Source organism: Schistocerca nitens, chromosome 8, assembly GCF_023898315.1.
Source record: "Schistocerca nitens isolate TAMUIC-IGC-003100 chromosome 8, iqSchNite1.1, whole genome shotgun sequence".
NCBI lineage: Eukaryota > Metazoa > Arthropoda > Insecta > Orthoptera > Acrididae > Schistocerca > Schistocerca nitens.
In genome coordinates this window covers 635,160,006-635,176,267 of record NC_064621.1, presented here as the reverse complement: position 1 = coordinate 635,176,267, position 16,262 = coordinate 635,160,006, and the positions used below count along the sequence as shown (strand labels likewise).

Sequence of the window (16,262 nt, the reverse complement as noted above, 5' to 3'; positions counted from 1 at the left end):
TCTTCTTCTTTCGTGGAGGAGGAGTAGGTCAGGACACGACACAGAGGGAGTACAGGCATCTGCAAGATCTGGAACCGAAAACGAGTGGGTGACCTTTGGGGCGCACAGATGGTGCGTCTCGTGGCTGATTTGTGGTATTAGGCTTCCGGCCTGAGACATGTCAGGGACAGGGGCCCTGGGGGGAAGCCCCACCACTTGCAGGTGCTGAGGAAGGGGAGGGGGCACTTCTTTGGCCAGGGAGGCGGAGCAGCTCCTGGAGGGGAGGTTGTGGGAACTGCAGGGGAGGGGGAGGGGGATGGGGCTGGAGTAAGGAAGAGGTAGGAGGGTGAAAGATGTAACAGAAGCAAAAGTGGAAGAAAGTGACACTGGATGGAGTCTCTCATATTTTTGGCGAGCAGCATAAGACAGGCAATCCAGGGACTTATACTCTTGGATCCTCTTTTCTCTCTAGAAAGTTGGACAATCTGGTGAGCGAGGGGAGTGGAGGTCATTACAATTGACACACACAGGTGGCAGAACACAGGGGCTTCCTACATGGTGTCGTTGTCCAGTCACCACACAGTTGGTCCACTGTGCCACTGTGCAGCGGGAAGACATATGCAACAAAACACAAGCACCTCATGGGTGGCGGGACGTATACCTTCACGTCACATCTGCAGCACATAACCTTGACTTTCTCTGGGAGGATATCCCCCTCAAAAGCCAGAATGAAGGTGCTAGTATCAGTGCAGTTGTCTTTGCGAACCTTCTGCACATGTTGAACAAAATGAACACCGCATCGCTCCAGATTAGCCCAGAGTTCCTCATCAGTTTGAGGGATGGTGTCCCTATGAAAAATCACTCCATGGACCATATTCAGAGATCGGTGAGGGGTAACAGACACTTCGACATTGCCAAGATGATCACAAGCATGAAGAGCTGCAGACTGGGCAGCAGAAGAAGCTTTGATCAACAGGGAGCCCGACAGCATCTTACTGAGAGACTCCGCTTCGCCAAACTTGTCCTTGATATTCTTCACAAAAATGTGAATGTGTCCATGTCTGCCATAGTACAGATGAGGTAGCGTGGAAAGTGTTTCGTGCAGCATTCGGTGATCCTTCACCATTCGAAGAGACTGTCATTGGAGAATGGCCAGATTTTTGCAGCTTGATATGCTTCATGCACCAAGCATCCACCCTGATACCAACTACTTCGATCAGGGGCTCTCCCCGTAAGAGTCACCCAGCCACAACAAGGGCTTCCTAGGCTCCAGGAAGACCAGCAACTACTCCCTAGCCTACATGGGGAGGGAACAGCTCAGGTATTAGTAGTGTGATTCCTGTGTCGTCACAGGGCTTCGGCAAATGGGTAGATAACAGCCTCACCATACGGACTGGCTACATATGCTGGTGACCCAGCAGGTTGGACGGGGGCTACAGAGGGGAGGAAGAGGGGAGAGTGATTCACGTCATAGATGCTGGGGAGGGAGTTCTTCCCCAAATAGCTGACACTAAAAATGGAAAATTTAGAAGTGGAGGTCAAACCTCAAGCCAAAAAGGATGGAAGAGAACAGGCAGAAGGAACAAAATTGCAATCAATATGGGAACCAGATGGGTAGCCAGACCGATATAAATCAGCACACAGAGAGAGGGGAAAGGAGGGGGCAACAGGGAAGGAGCAAGTATAGGGGGGTAGGAGCAGGGTGAAAGAAATGCAGCCAGGGAAGGAATAATGGACAGCAATAGCTCGGGTCCTGCGTGCACCACACATGAACTCACAAAAGAACCATGAGCCCCCTGGCGGGTTATGACAATTATAAATCATTTCTCGTAATATGTTGCAACAATTAGTATTCCAAACAAATGAGCAAACATAGTAGTGCATGCCACGGTAAATAATTGACTGTAGTTTGGTGTCCCTGAGACAGTGATCTCAGACCATGGTGCCAATTTCATGTCAGAGCTGATGAAGCAACCATATCACTCGTTATACACTCATAAACTAAGAACTAGCCCATAACACCCCAAGCTGACAGAAGGATGGAAGGTGGTCATTGAATGACCAGTAAGATACTGAGCTATTATGTCAATAGCCCCCACAATGACTTGGATGTTTACTCACAATATGTGGCAGCAGCACACACTTCAAAAATTATGATAACACTGGACTTTCACCATAGAAGGTGGTGTGTATGGTAGGATGTAGTAAAACCAAAAATTGAACGGGACAAGGAATCGGTAGAGAACTTTGCTATAACATTGAACAGGGTTGCCGCAAGTTTCCCCAAGTGAAATTCCCTGATATTTCCCTGAGTTCCAGACAAGTTTTACCATTTTTCCCTGACCAATTTTGAGATTTCAAGGGCAACTTAAGACATAAGTTGACAATCTGTCTTTGCAACTACAGCACAAGAAGCAATAGTGCAAATGAGGAAATATATAAAAAAAGAACTTGCACGCAGATGGCATTTCCTATAATGTGACCAAAAATCTTAAGTACTAACATCAACATCTTTTGTCATGAACTACTTTAAGATGAAGAAAGCAAGCCAAATGATATATGTGTTTCATTAAGACCACTGACGTTACCTTGTTTCAATAAAACGAAACACATTTGGTGACAAAAATATGGATTTCATTGGAGTTGCAAGACAGATTTAAAATACATTCACTGATTTCAGAAATAACCTCAGAAAAGAGTAGGCCCCTTGAAAGAAGTGAATAAGGAGGGGAAGAATTGTGTAAACCAACACTGTAGGTGACCGCCAATAAATGTTGGTTCTGCTATGTTCGTTATTGTTGGTTATTCCCCCTGTGTTATATATATTATTTTATGATTTTTCTTCCAAGAAATGTATGAGTACATAGTGTACAAACCTCTAATGACAGACAAAATTTTCTTTTTCTTATCATCTATACTTTCTAACATACAAACTACTTTTTAAGTGCCAAAAAGTACTAGAACACACAAAATCTCTATAAAAAGCCACGCTGTACAATGTACTTGCAGTGAGACAGTCACAATTCCTGAAATCTATCACCCATGGACTCTGGTCTGCTGAGGAGCATCAAAGTCGTGGGTCCACGGATAAACCATGAAAATCCACTGCATTACACCACACACAAACAGACCCAGCCTGTGGGCAGATCAGTGAGACCAGATCTGATGGGCAGGGCCTGCACATTAGTGGTAACTGAGTGGCTTCAAATCAGCAGGCCCGATTCATTACAGATACCCACAGAAACGGCCTGTGGTTTTGGCCTATCATGGAAATCCACTTGTGTGGCCAGCTATTCATGAGCCACTGACATTAGACCACAGTGATTAATCCATGCAACAGATAACGTGGGTGAATACTCTGAAAACCAATACAAATGAGGATAGGTAGCAACTCACTGTAAAGATGATCACTGAGCCGCAGACAGGCACACAGAAAAAAATAACACTCTCACAACTAAATTTTTGGCCCTAGCCTTTGTCAGAAGATTAGAGCACACACAATCATTCAGACACAACTCAAGCACATATGACCACTGTCTCCAGCTACTGTGTCAACAGTCTCTGAGAATCTTGTTCATACTCTACAATCAATAATAATGAGTTCAAACAGTCCACGGGTATACTGCCGGTTCATAGTGTCCAACGGGCACAATATCTCGGCGATCAGACATGTCACCATCGTCAGGTGCGCTGACGAACTGAGCTCCTGAGTGCAGGCGGCCGATTTAAATCCCCTCCACCCACAGGCCACTCTCTTCGCCGTCCACACCCGCGGACGTGGATCTGTCGTCGGAATCTGTCGTAGCGTTGATGTGCTTGCTACGTCCGCCCTGGTCGCCAGTTCGTACTTCTTGCTGAGAGTCTTCTTAATTACATTCAATGCCGCGTACCAAGCCTTGCTGAGATTGTAGCCGCAATCTCGGTTGATAAGATCTTCCCTGGTGCGAATTTCGATAGTCTCCCTTATAACGCTGTCCAAATATTTAGAGGTCTGAGCCAGGATCTTGGTACGCTCATAATCCATCTCGTATTTCTGGGACAAACAGTGCTCTGTTACCGCTGACTTATTTGTATAGTTCTGTCAAGTGTGCCTTTGATGTTCTCGGCAACGATCTTCGATGGTGCGTACTGTCTGTCCGATATAAGTCTTCCCACTTTCAGCAAGAAGTACGAACTGGCGACCAGGGTGGACGTAGCAAGCACATCGACGCTGCAACAGATTCCGACGACATATCCACGTCCGCGTGCGCGGACGGCGAAGAGAGCGGCCCGCGGGGGAGGGGATTTGAATCGGCCGCCAGCCCTCAGGAGCTCAGTTCGTCAGCGCACCTGACGTTGGCGACATGTCTGATCACCGAAATATTGCGCCCGTTGGACACTATGAACCGGCAGTACACCTGTGGACTGTTCGAGCAACAAATACGCAGGGAGAAACTGAATAATGACAATAATAATAAGGATAGGTAGCAATTCACTGTAAAGACGATTGCTGACCCGCAGACAGGCACATAGAGAAGACAATCGCACTCTAACAACTAAATTTTGAGACATAACTTCTTTCCGAAAACCAGTGCACACATACATTTACACAATCACTCTGACACAACTCGTGCACATACGACCGCCGCCTCCGGCCACTGCATCTACAGTCTCCAAGCATCAGATCCAAATAAACCAGTTCTCACACCTCCAATGTCGGTGTTGACGGGCCCAGGCGAGGCGTAAAGCTTTGTGTTATGCAGTCGTCGAGGGTATACGAGTGGGCCTTCGGCTCCAAAAGCCATATTGATGATGTTTCATTGAACGGTTCGCATGCTGCACTTGTTGATGGCCCAGCACTGGAACCTGCAGCAATTTGTGGAAGGGTTGCACTTCTGTCAGCAGCTGCTAGGCTAGTGGCAAGCAGTGGTGGCAGCACTGACTGCAAGCTGAGGGGAGAAGCAGTAGTAATGAGGGAGTACGGGGGTGGCACACGTACTCAGCTGCACCTAGCCAGTGATGGTGCATCACACCTCACCTCAGTAAACAAACTATTTCATCTACTGACGCAAAAACAATATTTTTTCCAGCACTTTTTCAAATTTCCCTGAAGTGTTTGAAATTCCCTGATATTCCCCGATTTCCAGAACCTGTCACAACCCTGTTGAAGGACATGTGGAACTGGACGCAAAAGGCGAGCACCAAGGCCCTTGAACATTATGAGAGAATGTGATAGTGTAATGGTAAATTACTGGAATACTGAGTAAGTCAATGGGTGATGTCAACAAGCCTGTATACCCTGAAGTGTAAGATAAAGAAGTTCATGATGCAGTACAATGGGCCGCACAAAGCAACTGAAATAACACCACCAGTCAGTGTCAAATTGAAATTGCCAAGACAGACAACAATTGCCCACGTTGAGTGCCTTCGTATTTTTAAAGGCACTCTGGAATCACTACTGTAAGAAGCAGCACCTATCCATAAGAAGAAAGAGAAGACGATCATGATTTTGGATGTGACATGCTCAACAGCATGGTCATCAGCATGCTTACAATCAGCAAGCCATTCTCCAGGGGGACACAAACAGAATTGTTTATAACGCATTAAAGTCCGTATTCCCTCCCCACAACTTACGGAATGAGGCCTGGCAGTTCTGGTGCGTTGGCGTGGGCAGATCTCCACCAAACCAGGGACTGTCCTGATGTCCTTATATAAAGCGCATGTTGCCAAAATATGCTGAACCTGACCACAGATTTCACAGAATGGTTGATCCTCCTGCCAGAAGAGGAAACTGTGTGTTAAAGGTCTCCATCCTCAGTACGGCCTGGTAAGCAGCACCATCTTACATCAATGTGTCTGACTTAAGTACGCCATGCCTGTGAAGTCAATCTGAGTGACTATAGTTTGTTGTTCGCCACTTCCGGCCATTCAGTCTCACAGCGACGCATGATTATTTTGTCAGGTAATGAATGGCAGTGGGCACGGTGACAGCACATCAATACAGGCCACCATCGCAACATCCTTCTATGCTTCTTAGGCTGCTTTGTTGGCTATGTCGTTTCCCTATATATCCTGAAGCTTTCACGTATTCAGTTAAAGACCCCATCCTTACCCTGGTGTTTGAGATGCTGTAAGGTATCATGGATGAGCAGTATCAACTAGTTACTGAGTATATATGGTGGGCCACTTGTGATACACTGAGCAGGTGAGAACAGACAAGAAACCTTGTACTTTGATGGCTCTGAATCAATTCTAGGGGACGTAATGCCATATACACTGAAGAGCCAAAGGAACTGGTATATCTGCCTAATATCGTGAATGTCCCATATTGAAAAATACATACAATATGGCGAAAGGAAGCAAGATTAGGGTTTAACAACTTGTTGGCATCGAGATCATTAAAGATGGAGCACAAGCTTAGAAAGTTTCTAACATGGGGAAAAAAATCAGCCTTGCCCCTTCAAACAAACCATCCAAGCATTTGCCTGGAGCAATTTAGGGAAATCACTGAAAACCTAAATCTGGATAGCCAGAAGTGGACTTGAACCATCATTCTTCTGAAGCAAGTGGTAGACGAGCCCTACAGCTCATTGTGTGCATTAGGTCATCCATGAGGAGGAATGACCATGGGAGTGCCCAGAAAAGCTCGGTCAGTTCACCCGCATGCAATTGATCAGGAAATGGAAGATATAAAGAACACACTATGACCTTAAATGGTTTAAGAACTTCCATTTCAACATCATCAGTGTAAGAGTGACAGGAGAAGAATGCCATCTGCCATCAACAAAAACAGCCACTCCACCACTAGCCCCATCTCCAGTAATACCGTCCTTCCTGTAGCAATGAAAGACACATAACTAAGGTGTGTCAGTAACTTTAAAATGAGTTTCTTGTAAACAGATGCAGAATGGTCTCTCCTCAGCCAGGAGCTGCAATTCTTTCAAATACGACTGGTATCCATTTAAGTTCTGCTACAATACAGAAGTCCCTGTAGGAGAGGTATGTCCTTGTCCTCCTCCCTCAGGGTGGTGATTTACCCAACAGGTCAGAGAGAACATCTTGCATCATAGAAGCTTAGATAATTTGCATGGTGTGCCAGATTCAACAATAAGTGTTGCATTACAGTCATTCAACACTTTTTAAGGGGTTCGAAATAGATACACCCAAAGTTGCAAGACTCGCTTTTTATTTAATTGAAGTCATCCAGACAGACAAAGTAGTATTTACAAAATAGCATATACACAATGTCAAGAGCATACATATACATATAATAAACTCAAATTTAACTACAAATAGTGACAGAACAACCACAGTGTTCTGTGACTGTTCATGATTAAACTTGGTCCATGACTTGATGTTGAATTCAGTGAGAAACAATGTGGGGAAAGGAAGCTCATGCCAGATATGAGGTGAGGAATTATGGAAAGTTATCACAACAACCTGAGTGGAGGGGAAAGAGCACAAGTGGGGCGACCTCCTTGAATTGGAGGGATGCAGGAAGTGTTAAATAAAGGTGTTAGTGCTTTAAGCTGGTTGAGGCCAGTTGGGTGGGCTGTGATAAAATACTCCCACTGCAATGAAGTAGTAAAGGAAAACAGACTTCTCTGTATCTTCATCCGAAGACTACTAGCGTTGTTATCAACCTATCTTCGAAACGTTTGACCCTGCATAAGGATCAAACCTCTCAAAATGGCACACTTGCAGTCCCAATTTGATGCTGGTGAACTTGTGAATGGCCAGAATTTATTTAACTACTACCTGCAGCAAAAACATTTCTCCACAATAGCAGCATGAAATATTTCCCACATTTACTTGATAAAATGTGAAATACTGGCCATAAAACTAATATATATAAGTTCCTTTCACATCAGGGTGTAGCTGTCACGAATACAGACTCGCCACGAGATCCACAGTCAGTGTGTCTAGCCTCAGTAGGCCTATTCCGAAGGAAATACTGCAGCTGTTGAGAAACTCCCGAGATTATTCAATGTATCATGTGTTAATCTTACTGAGACAATTGAGAAGTCTGAAAACTGAACACTGTGCTACCAAAGCACTCATACTTTCGAATGGATGTGTGTAAATAAAGTATTATCTTGATGCTCACAATTCAGGTTAAAAAAATATCTCCTACGTTTTTCGCAGTCAAACAGCAACTATCCGCAGAGAGAGTAAAAAGCAGGCAATCACAGGTGCTGTGCAAGAAACAGACTAACACATGACTGAAAAGTCTAGCGTCTGACCACTGAGCAACAGTTTTGTCAGCATTCTTCCAACTATTGTTAACTTTGCCGCTTGAAAGAAAATCTATCTTACACATTTTTCCATGAAACAGAATAACTACAGCTTAACACTGATTTGTGTTACTGATATTTACAAACATGTGATGTCACTAGTGTAAACATTCGGTCGACAACAGTACAAAACTGCATTGACAAACATTTATTCCAAGGTCACAAGTATCTTCAATAATCAATATTGTGCGTAGCCCTCATAGCAGTCGTCACACAAATATGGGCAAATGGTATCCCAGGGAATCACAAAATGACACTGTCAAATAATTGTATTAGTTTATGTCTACTTTCAACAATATAACATCTTACCTGTAAAGACGTTTTATAACATCAGCGCTTTCGTTCTTCACATCCGAACCAGCGTTGTAAGACTTCTTCATAGTGTCAACTCATTTTTACTCTCAGGAGTTTCGACGAATTTCTCTCATTTCCCACAGTAAATGGGGTACAAATTATCTGTTTCATGATCCCATTTTCTAAGTGCCTCCACACACCACAACATGCTTACAGAAGCTGTTGCGTCAGAGATAACGAAAGATCCCCATCTTCTGTTTTCAAAGATATTAATGGTCATGTGTGTGGCTGAGTTTGTAGAACTCTGTGAAGTTGTGTACACGCGGTAGTTCCTTCATCTATGAATTCGTCGTGTTGTGGTGACAATCATGGGACGTGTTTATGTTTAATAGTCACTAGTAATACAGTTTAATTATTGGATCTAGCAGCACCCTGATTTATTGAAGCAAGATGAGCAGAAGAAGGGTTCATGATGATGACGATGGATATGGTGAGTTTTACAGTAACGATTAGGGAAACCTTTTCGGTTTCACTGTAGAATGTAGCACGCAATGATCACTTGAAGTGGTTATAGCGTCAGAAGAACCAATTTGTTGTTTGCCGTGGCATGATACCAAACCTTCATTGTTTTAGATGGATAAGATTTAAAAACTTACTAGAGTTTAAGTTTATTTGACCGTGTATCGGTAGTTGTATTATCGGGAATTAATTTTAAATCTGCCTTAACTTATTGAGAAACTAGTCACCCCACTTTACAGCAAATGATTCTCAGGAATATACTTGCATTGTCGAAATTGCCCAACTATCTGTGGATGCGTGTGTTTTAGAGAAGTAATTGCCTGGTGAAAACCGATTTTTTACGTTGAACTTCTTTTTCAAGAAAGTTCTTTTTTTTTGAAGAGTTGAATAATTTACATACTGAATGTTTTGAGGAGTATTCCCTGAAAACACATCACCGTTATATTTCAGAAAGGAACCAAGATACATGGCTTCATATGTGCTCATAATCTACTAGAGCATATTAAAAATGATGTAGATAATTTGGTTGATGTTAAGACTGCATCAGAGAATTTTACATTGGACAACTCTCCCTATTCCATTGAAGAACATATTTACAGAGACCCTTAAATTTCATGTTTTAGTTTATATTGTAATTAGAATTAGCACTGATGTGACAGTGTAGCCAGTTCACTGTGCTGCACTTTTTCCCCCATCCGAGACATCACTCTCCATGGAATCCTTGGAATACAGCTAATGTAATGACAATGTATCAGTCACTTTGAAACATTTAGAAGAAAAGTATTGATGAGTGAGTCGGCTATAGCAAAATGTCATTTCAAATAACATAGATGTATCTTGTTATCAGCTTTCAACAGCCAACCTCTGTCTCCAATTGTACCGAGCAACTTGCATTTGGAAGAATGATGGTTCAAGTCCACTTCTGGCTATCCAGATTTAGGTTTTCAGTGATTTCCCTAAATTACTCCAGGCAAATGCTAGGATGGTTTGTTTGAAGGGGCAAGGCTGATTTTTTTCCCCATGTTAGAAACTTTCTAAGCTTGTGCTCCATCTTTAATGATCTCGATGCCAACAGGTTGTTAAACCCTAATCTTGCTTCCTTTTGCCATATTGTATGTATTTTTCAATATGGGACAGATTTGTAAATTCAGTGGAATCAGCATTAAACCTGACAAATTAACAACATATTTGACTTTACATTCGCTGACATTACTATAATGCACATGCATGATACATTGAAGTCATTGAGAACATACAGTTCAGTATTCGCGAAGTTGAATGTGGCAGTTCTGCTTTTCATATGACAAATGTTATGTGGATGCATGTGTGACATCTGTTATTCGGTTGTGAAATGCAACTCTCCAAATGTACAAATGGGTGTGAAATCTTATGGGACTTAACTGCTAAGGTCATCAGTCCCTAAGTTTACACACTACTTAACCTAAATTATCCTAAGGACAAATATACACACCCATGCCCGAGGGAGCACAGTCCATGACTGCAGCCCCTTAGACCGCTCGGCTAATCCTGTGCGGCAGCTCCCCAAATCTGTTTATAGATTTTTCTTCACAGCACACAGAATTAGAAAGTCAACCATCTTCTTCAGTGTTCTTGAATGTTTATCAATCCTTGAACATATTAACATCTTGGTACCCTGACGTCCATGAAAGTGTACTAAAATATTTGGTTCAACTTTAGGATCCGTGGTGATTCTCCTCATCCTATAAATACAGTTGCATAAGGAAAATAAATGGCACAGAGATATAAGCTATCCCACTCGAAAGTGGGAATGACATGAATGAGTATTATTGAAAGTGAATTATTGCTGTACTTATTCATCAGGTATTTTATTTGCTACTCCTGGCATTAATTAATTGTAAACTTAAATTTAAAAACAAGTTTAGACATCAAATGTTGCTCCAAGCTACGTATTCTCCACACTTCACAATTGGGCTTGGGACTTCAGCCATAAGGCTGGTGATAATTATGAGTAACTTCTGCTTCTGGAAACTGTTACTCCAAGGATCAGTCCCATAATAATAAAACATCATGTCGGATGCATTTTCTACCACTCCAACAGAATTAGGTCCCTTTTAGACAAAATGAAACATGATGTTGACCTATGCGATTTTAGTCTTTCTTGGCGTATCCCACTGATGAATTCTTCTCAGGTTATCAGCCGAGTGGTGGGGTCATCTTGTCGCAAAGTTTCAATGAGTTTCATTTCAATGAGTTGTCATTCTTAATGGAGAGAAGTCTTCCGAAGTAAGAGTGATTTCAGGTGTGCCGCAGGGGAGTGTCATAGGACCATTGCTATTCACAATATACATAAATGACCTTGTGGATGACACCGGAAGTTCATTGAGGCTTTTTGCAGATGATGCTGTGGTGTATCGAGAGGTTGTAACAATGGAAAATTGTACTGAAATGCAGGAGGATCTGCAGCGAATTGACGCATGGTGCAGGGAATGGCAATTGAATCTCAATGTAGACAAGTGTAATGTGCTGTGAATACATAGAAAGATAGATACCTTATCATTTAGCTACAAAATAGCAGGTCAGCAACTGGAAGCAGTTAATTCCATAAGTTATCTGGGAGTTCGCTTTAGGAGTGATTTAAAATGGAATGATCACATAAAGTTGATCATTGGTAAAGCAGATGCCAGACTGAGATTCATTGGAAGAATCCTAAGGAAATGCAACCCGAAAACAAAGGAAGTAGGTTACAGTATGCTTGTTCGCCCACTGCTTGAATACTGTTCAGCAGTGTGGGATCCGTGCCAGATAGGGTTGATAGAAGAGATAGAGAAGATCCTATGGAGAGCAGTGCACTTCGTTACAGTATCATTTAGTAATCGCGAAAGCGTTATGGAGATGATAGATAAACTCCAGTGGAAGACTCTGCAGGAGAGATGCTCAGTAGCTCGGTATGGGCTTTTGTTGAAGTTTCGAGAACATACCTTCATCGAAGAGTCAAGCAGTATATTCCTCCCTCCTACGTATATCTCGCGAAGAAACCATGAGGATAAAATCGGAGAGATTAGAGCCCACACAGAAGCATACCGACAATCCTTCTTTCCACGAACAATACGAGACTGGAATAGAAGGGAGAACCGATAGAGGTACTCAAGGTACCCTCCGCCACACACCATCAGGTGGCTTGCGCAGTATGGATGTAGATGTAGTAGATGTAGAAAACCAAAACAAAGAATATGTGTCATCTTCTGGCCAGAAGATGATTTGTACGAAACTCATTGACATGTTGCAACAAAACAATGCCACCACTCAGTTGATAACCCGAGAAGAATTCATCAATGATCTTGGCCATTCAAACCAGTTATGTACCAATTTTTGTGCTAATGCAGTTTGTCTAATGAAGAGATCATAAGAGCAGTTGAGGGTTGCTGCACAAGTCATACTAAACTGTAAACTGAGAAACGCTACACCCCTGCCCATGTTCCCCCCTGCCCCCCAACCTGTCGTCAATTCTTGCAGCAAAATACATATTCTATCGCAAGAATACATTTTGGGCATTAGCAGCCGGAGTTTTCATCATGAAAGAAACTGTTGAAAAGTGACAGGACACATCATATGAATCTCTACACTTACAATGTGACAGTCAGTGAGGTGCTACAAAAAAAACATAAAAAGATCCAACTATAAATATTTGGGATGATTGTATCAGAAAGTGAACACTCTTCTGCCCTTTGTCAGACACCACTGTAGAGGGAATTGAGTAGGAAGTCTGCTGAAATACAGCAAGACTACTCTAGACAGTAGCACATCTAATTATTGCTACTCATTCTGTCACTAATGCATTTCATGTGCCTTCTATTTAAGTGCAGTTATTCACTCAGAAATACTTAGACCCATTTAACTTTTGGAAGTATTGGGAAAATCACATGTAGAAAATAATTATTACATATTTCTGATGCATGCATGATTGTTGTTCCTCTTAATTGAGATGCAACCATTTTGCTGACAGTGTTCTCTGTTGAAGAAGAATGTCGACATTCCAGTTCCAAAGAAGGCAGGTGATGACAGATGTTACAGTGATGTGTCTGTGGCAGGTTGTGGGCAGTGTGCAGTGGCAAGGAGCATGTACCACGTGACACTCCTGCTAATAGTGTTGTTCTGCTACAGCAGCTCGTAGTGTGCACTCCGAGATTTGTGTAGAATATTTGGTGTTGATTTTCTTGTTAATTTAGGTATGGTGCTGTTACTTAATACTAAACTGTTTGTAATGGATGGCATGAAGCAAACACAAGTATTACTCTGAGAATAGGCAGAGAGAGTTTTCCAGGCATATAAATTCTATTAGGTAGAATCTGAAGCAGAAATAGAGTTTCGCTGGAGTGTGAGATGCAGGACAGAGACAAAAAAGCTCGCTGACAATACTGCAAAGCTTTCTGTCTCTCTCTCTCTCTCTCTCTCTCTCTCTCTCTCTCTCTCTCTCTCTCTCTCTCTCTGCACAGAATGCATACAGCAACCACCTCTTGTTATGCACACCACTAAGCATCAGTTTACTAAATCATTGTAGAAAAATAACACAAATTATTTACAGCATCTTGGAAAAGCTGGTAAATGCCAACCCCAGGGAAGACCAGTTTGAGTTCTGAAGGAACTAAAAAGATAATTATGACTCGGTGATGTACCTTAGAAGATCGTTTGAGGAAAGGCAAACCTACATTCATAGCCTAAGAGAATTTAGGAAAAACTTTAGACATTGTTTACAGGTATACACTCCTTGAAATTCTGAAGATTGGAGGGGTGAAACACAGGTAGCAAAAGGTTATTTATAACATGAACAGAAACCAGATGACAGTTACCAGAAACTAAAGACAGAGCAGTAAGTGAGAAGGTAATGAGACAGGGTTGTAATCTTTCTCCATTGTTTTTCAGTCCGTATATTCAGCAAGCAGTAAAGGAAACTGAGGAGGAATTTGGAAAGCCCTTTGAACTGACTTGCCCAGCCAGTTATAAAAGGACATTCAGTTTAACATGGACTCCAAACCACGGAGCATCTCTCCATTTTTCACATTAACAAACATCGCCAGAGATGAAAGATGCTATATGTGGGCTAAAGTGCAGTTACAGGTGTAGCTCCTCCATTGCATGCTGATTTTGGCATTGTGTTTCCAGTCCACTAAAACAAGCAGAAAGATATATATGTTCAGTAAACTAAATAAAAAAAAAAAAAAAAGATGAGGAACTTGGATCTCTCGGCACAGGTCAGGAGCATGTAGAGGAACTCTGGCTCAAGTTCAGAAGAATAATTGACCATACACTGGATAGATACATACCCAGTAAAACAGTTCATAATGGGTGGGAACCTCCATGGTATAAGGCTACTGTAAAAGAAACTTCTAAAGAAACAGAGATTACTGCATAGTAGGTGTAAAACAAAAAGTATAGGGCTGTAGATACAGAGATGCTAGATGAAACAAGTTTGGGTGTCAAGAGAGTAATGCATAATGCCTTCAGTGACTACTTCAGTGGAATATTGTCAAATGACATTTCACAAAATCCAAAGAAATTCTGGTCATATGTAAAGGCTTATAGTGTCACCAAAGTAAGTGTCAATCCATAGTGAATGAGACTGGAAATGAAATTGATGATAGCAGAGGAAAAAATGAAATGCTTAACTCCGTTTTCAAATGTTCCTTTACAAAGGAAAACCCAGGAGAATTGCCCCAACTGAATCCTCATTCCACTGGAAAGATGAACGAAATAAGTATTCATGTTATTGGTGTTGAGAAACAGCTGAAATCATTAAAATTGAACAAAGCTGCAGGCCTCGATGGAATCCCTGTCAGATTCTTTACTGAATTTGCAGCTGAGTTACCCCCTGTTCTAACTATAATCTATCGTAGATCTCATAAACAAAAAATCGTATCAAGTTTCTGGAAAAAGGCACAGCTCGCGCTCTTCTGTCATCTAATATGCTTGATGTCAATTTGTTGTAGAATCTTAGACCATATTCCTGAGGTATTTTGAGCACAATGACCTCCTCAGTGCCAACCAGCATGGATTTTGAAAACATCAATCATGTGAAACCCAACTTGCACTTTTCCCACATGACTTACTGAAGTCTTTGGATCAAGGCAACCTTGTAGATGCAGTGTTTCTTGATTTCCAAAAAGCATTTGACTACAAAGACATACAAGCGAATATGTTTCCCTCACTTCATTTGCGAAGGTTACAAGAAAGGGAATATCTAGTAATTGTACGTCCCCTATGCACCGCACAGTGGTTTATAAAATGCACATGTAGATGTAGATTTGTATGATATCTTGCTTCCTTGTTCATCTATACCAATAGTGGGTTGTATTTATTTTTTTATTAAAGTCCACAATTCAAAAACAAGCACAACCTATGCAAGAATTCTGTGCAAGTTACACAGTTAGTTGCTCTTAACTCATATTTTCAGAAGCTGGGTATGCTGTGAGCATGACCTCTTCCTCATTAGGTGCACTCTGTGTGTGTGTGTGTGTGTGTGTGTGTGTGTGTGTGTGTGTGTGTGTGTGTGTGTGTGTGTGTGTGTGTGTGTGTGTGTGTGTGTACACACGCAGACTAGACTGATGCTGAAACTATCACCTCAGATCATATAAGCCCCCATGAAGCCAATAGACTACTCGAAAAAATCACACATCGGAAAACTTGTCAGGGACCTTGCCTGTTGCTCATAGTTGGAGGACCTGGGTGCTCCAATTGAATAATTTACTTTATTGGTTGCTGAATGATAGAGTTAGATCTGTCAAAATAATTTCTATTTAGACAGTGTGTAAAAATTATTCAGTACACATAAATGTCAACATCATAAAAAAATTTGAGAGTGAATTTACGTAATTAAATTAAAACAATTATAAGATGAATAGATGTTAGGGTTGCGATTAGCATGATGCTGGACAATTATAATTGAGATGGTTCCCAGCCACATAAAGGACATAAATTATGCTTTCAGCTGTGATTGCAGACTTTATAATTACACAAAAAAGTATGAATTTGAATAGATCATTTGAGGAAGAATAAAAAAGAAACATCACTGAGCAGGTGAACTCCATTACATTAACTCAATAACAAAATGAAACATGAGTGGTTAGGAGAAAAATCACCTTTGAAGTAAGAATTAGTTTACAGAAAAACCTGCATACCAGTGCGCGAATCGCGAGGATCATGTTAGGAAGACTAAAAAAC

The 16,262-nt window shown here is 41.8% G+C and overlaps 2 protein-coding genes across 2 annotated transcripts in view; one reads left to right on the top strand and one right to left on the bottom strand.

The window, feature by feature from the left end:
- The window catches only part of LOC126199331 (nonsense-mediated mRNA decay factor SMG5), a 305,533-nt gene extending 296,745 nt beyond the window's left edge, over nucleotides 1-8,788 (bottom strand). The window contains exon 1 of the mRNA XM_049936180.1: nucleotides 8,562-8,788. Within this exon, the coding sequence (XP_049792137.1) occupies nucleotides 8,562-8,632 (71 nt within the window). The 5' untranslated portion in view covers nucleotides 8,633-8,788. The remainder of the gene's footprint in view (nucleotides 1-8,561) is intronic.
- A 57-nt stretch (nucleotides 8,789-8,845) lies between these two features.
- The window catches only part of LOC126199332 (nuclear cap-binding protein subunit 1), a 204,867-nt gene continuing 197,450 nt past the window's right edge, over nucleotides 8,846-16,262 (top strand). Inside the window, exon 1 of the mRNA XM_049936182.1 lies at nucleotides 8,846-9,036. Coding sequence (XP_049792139.1) covers nucleotides 8,997-9,036 — 40 coding nt within the window. The 5' untranslated portion in view covers nucleotides 8,846-8,996. The remainder of the gene's footprint in view (nucleotides 9,037-16,262) is intronic.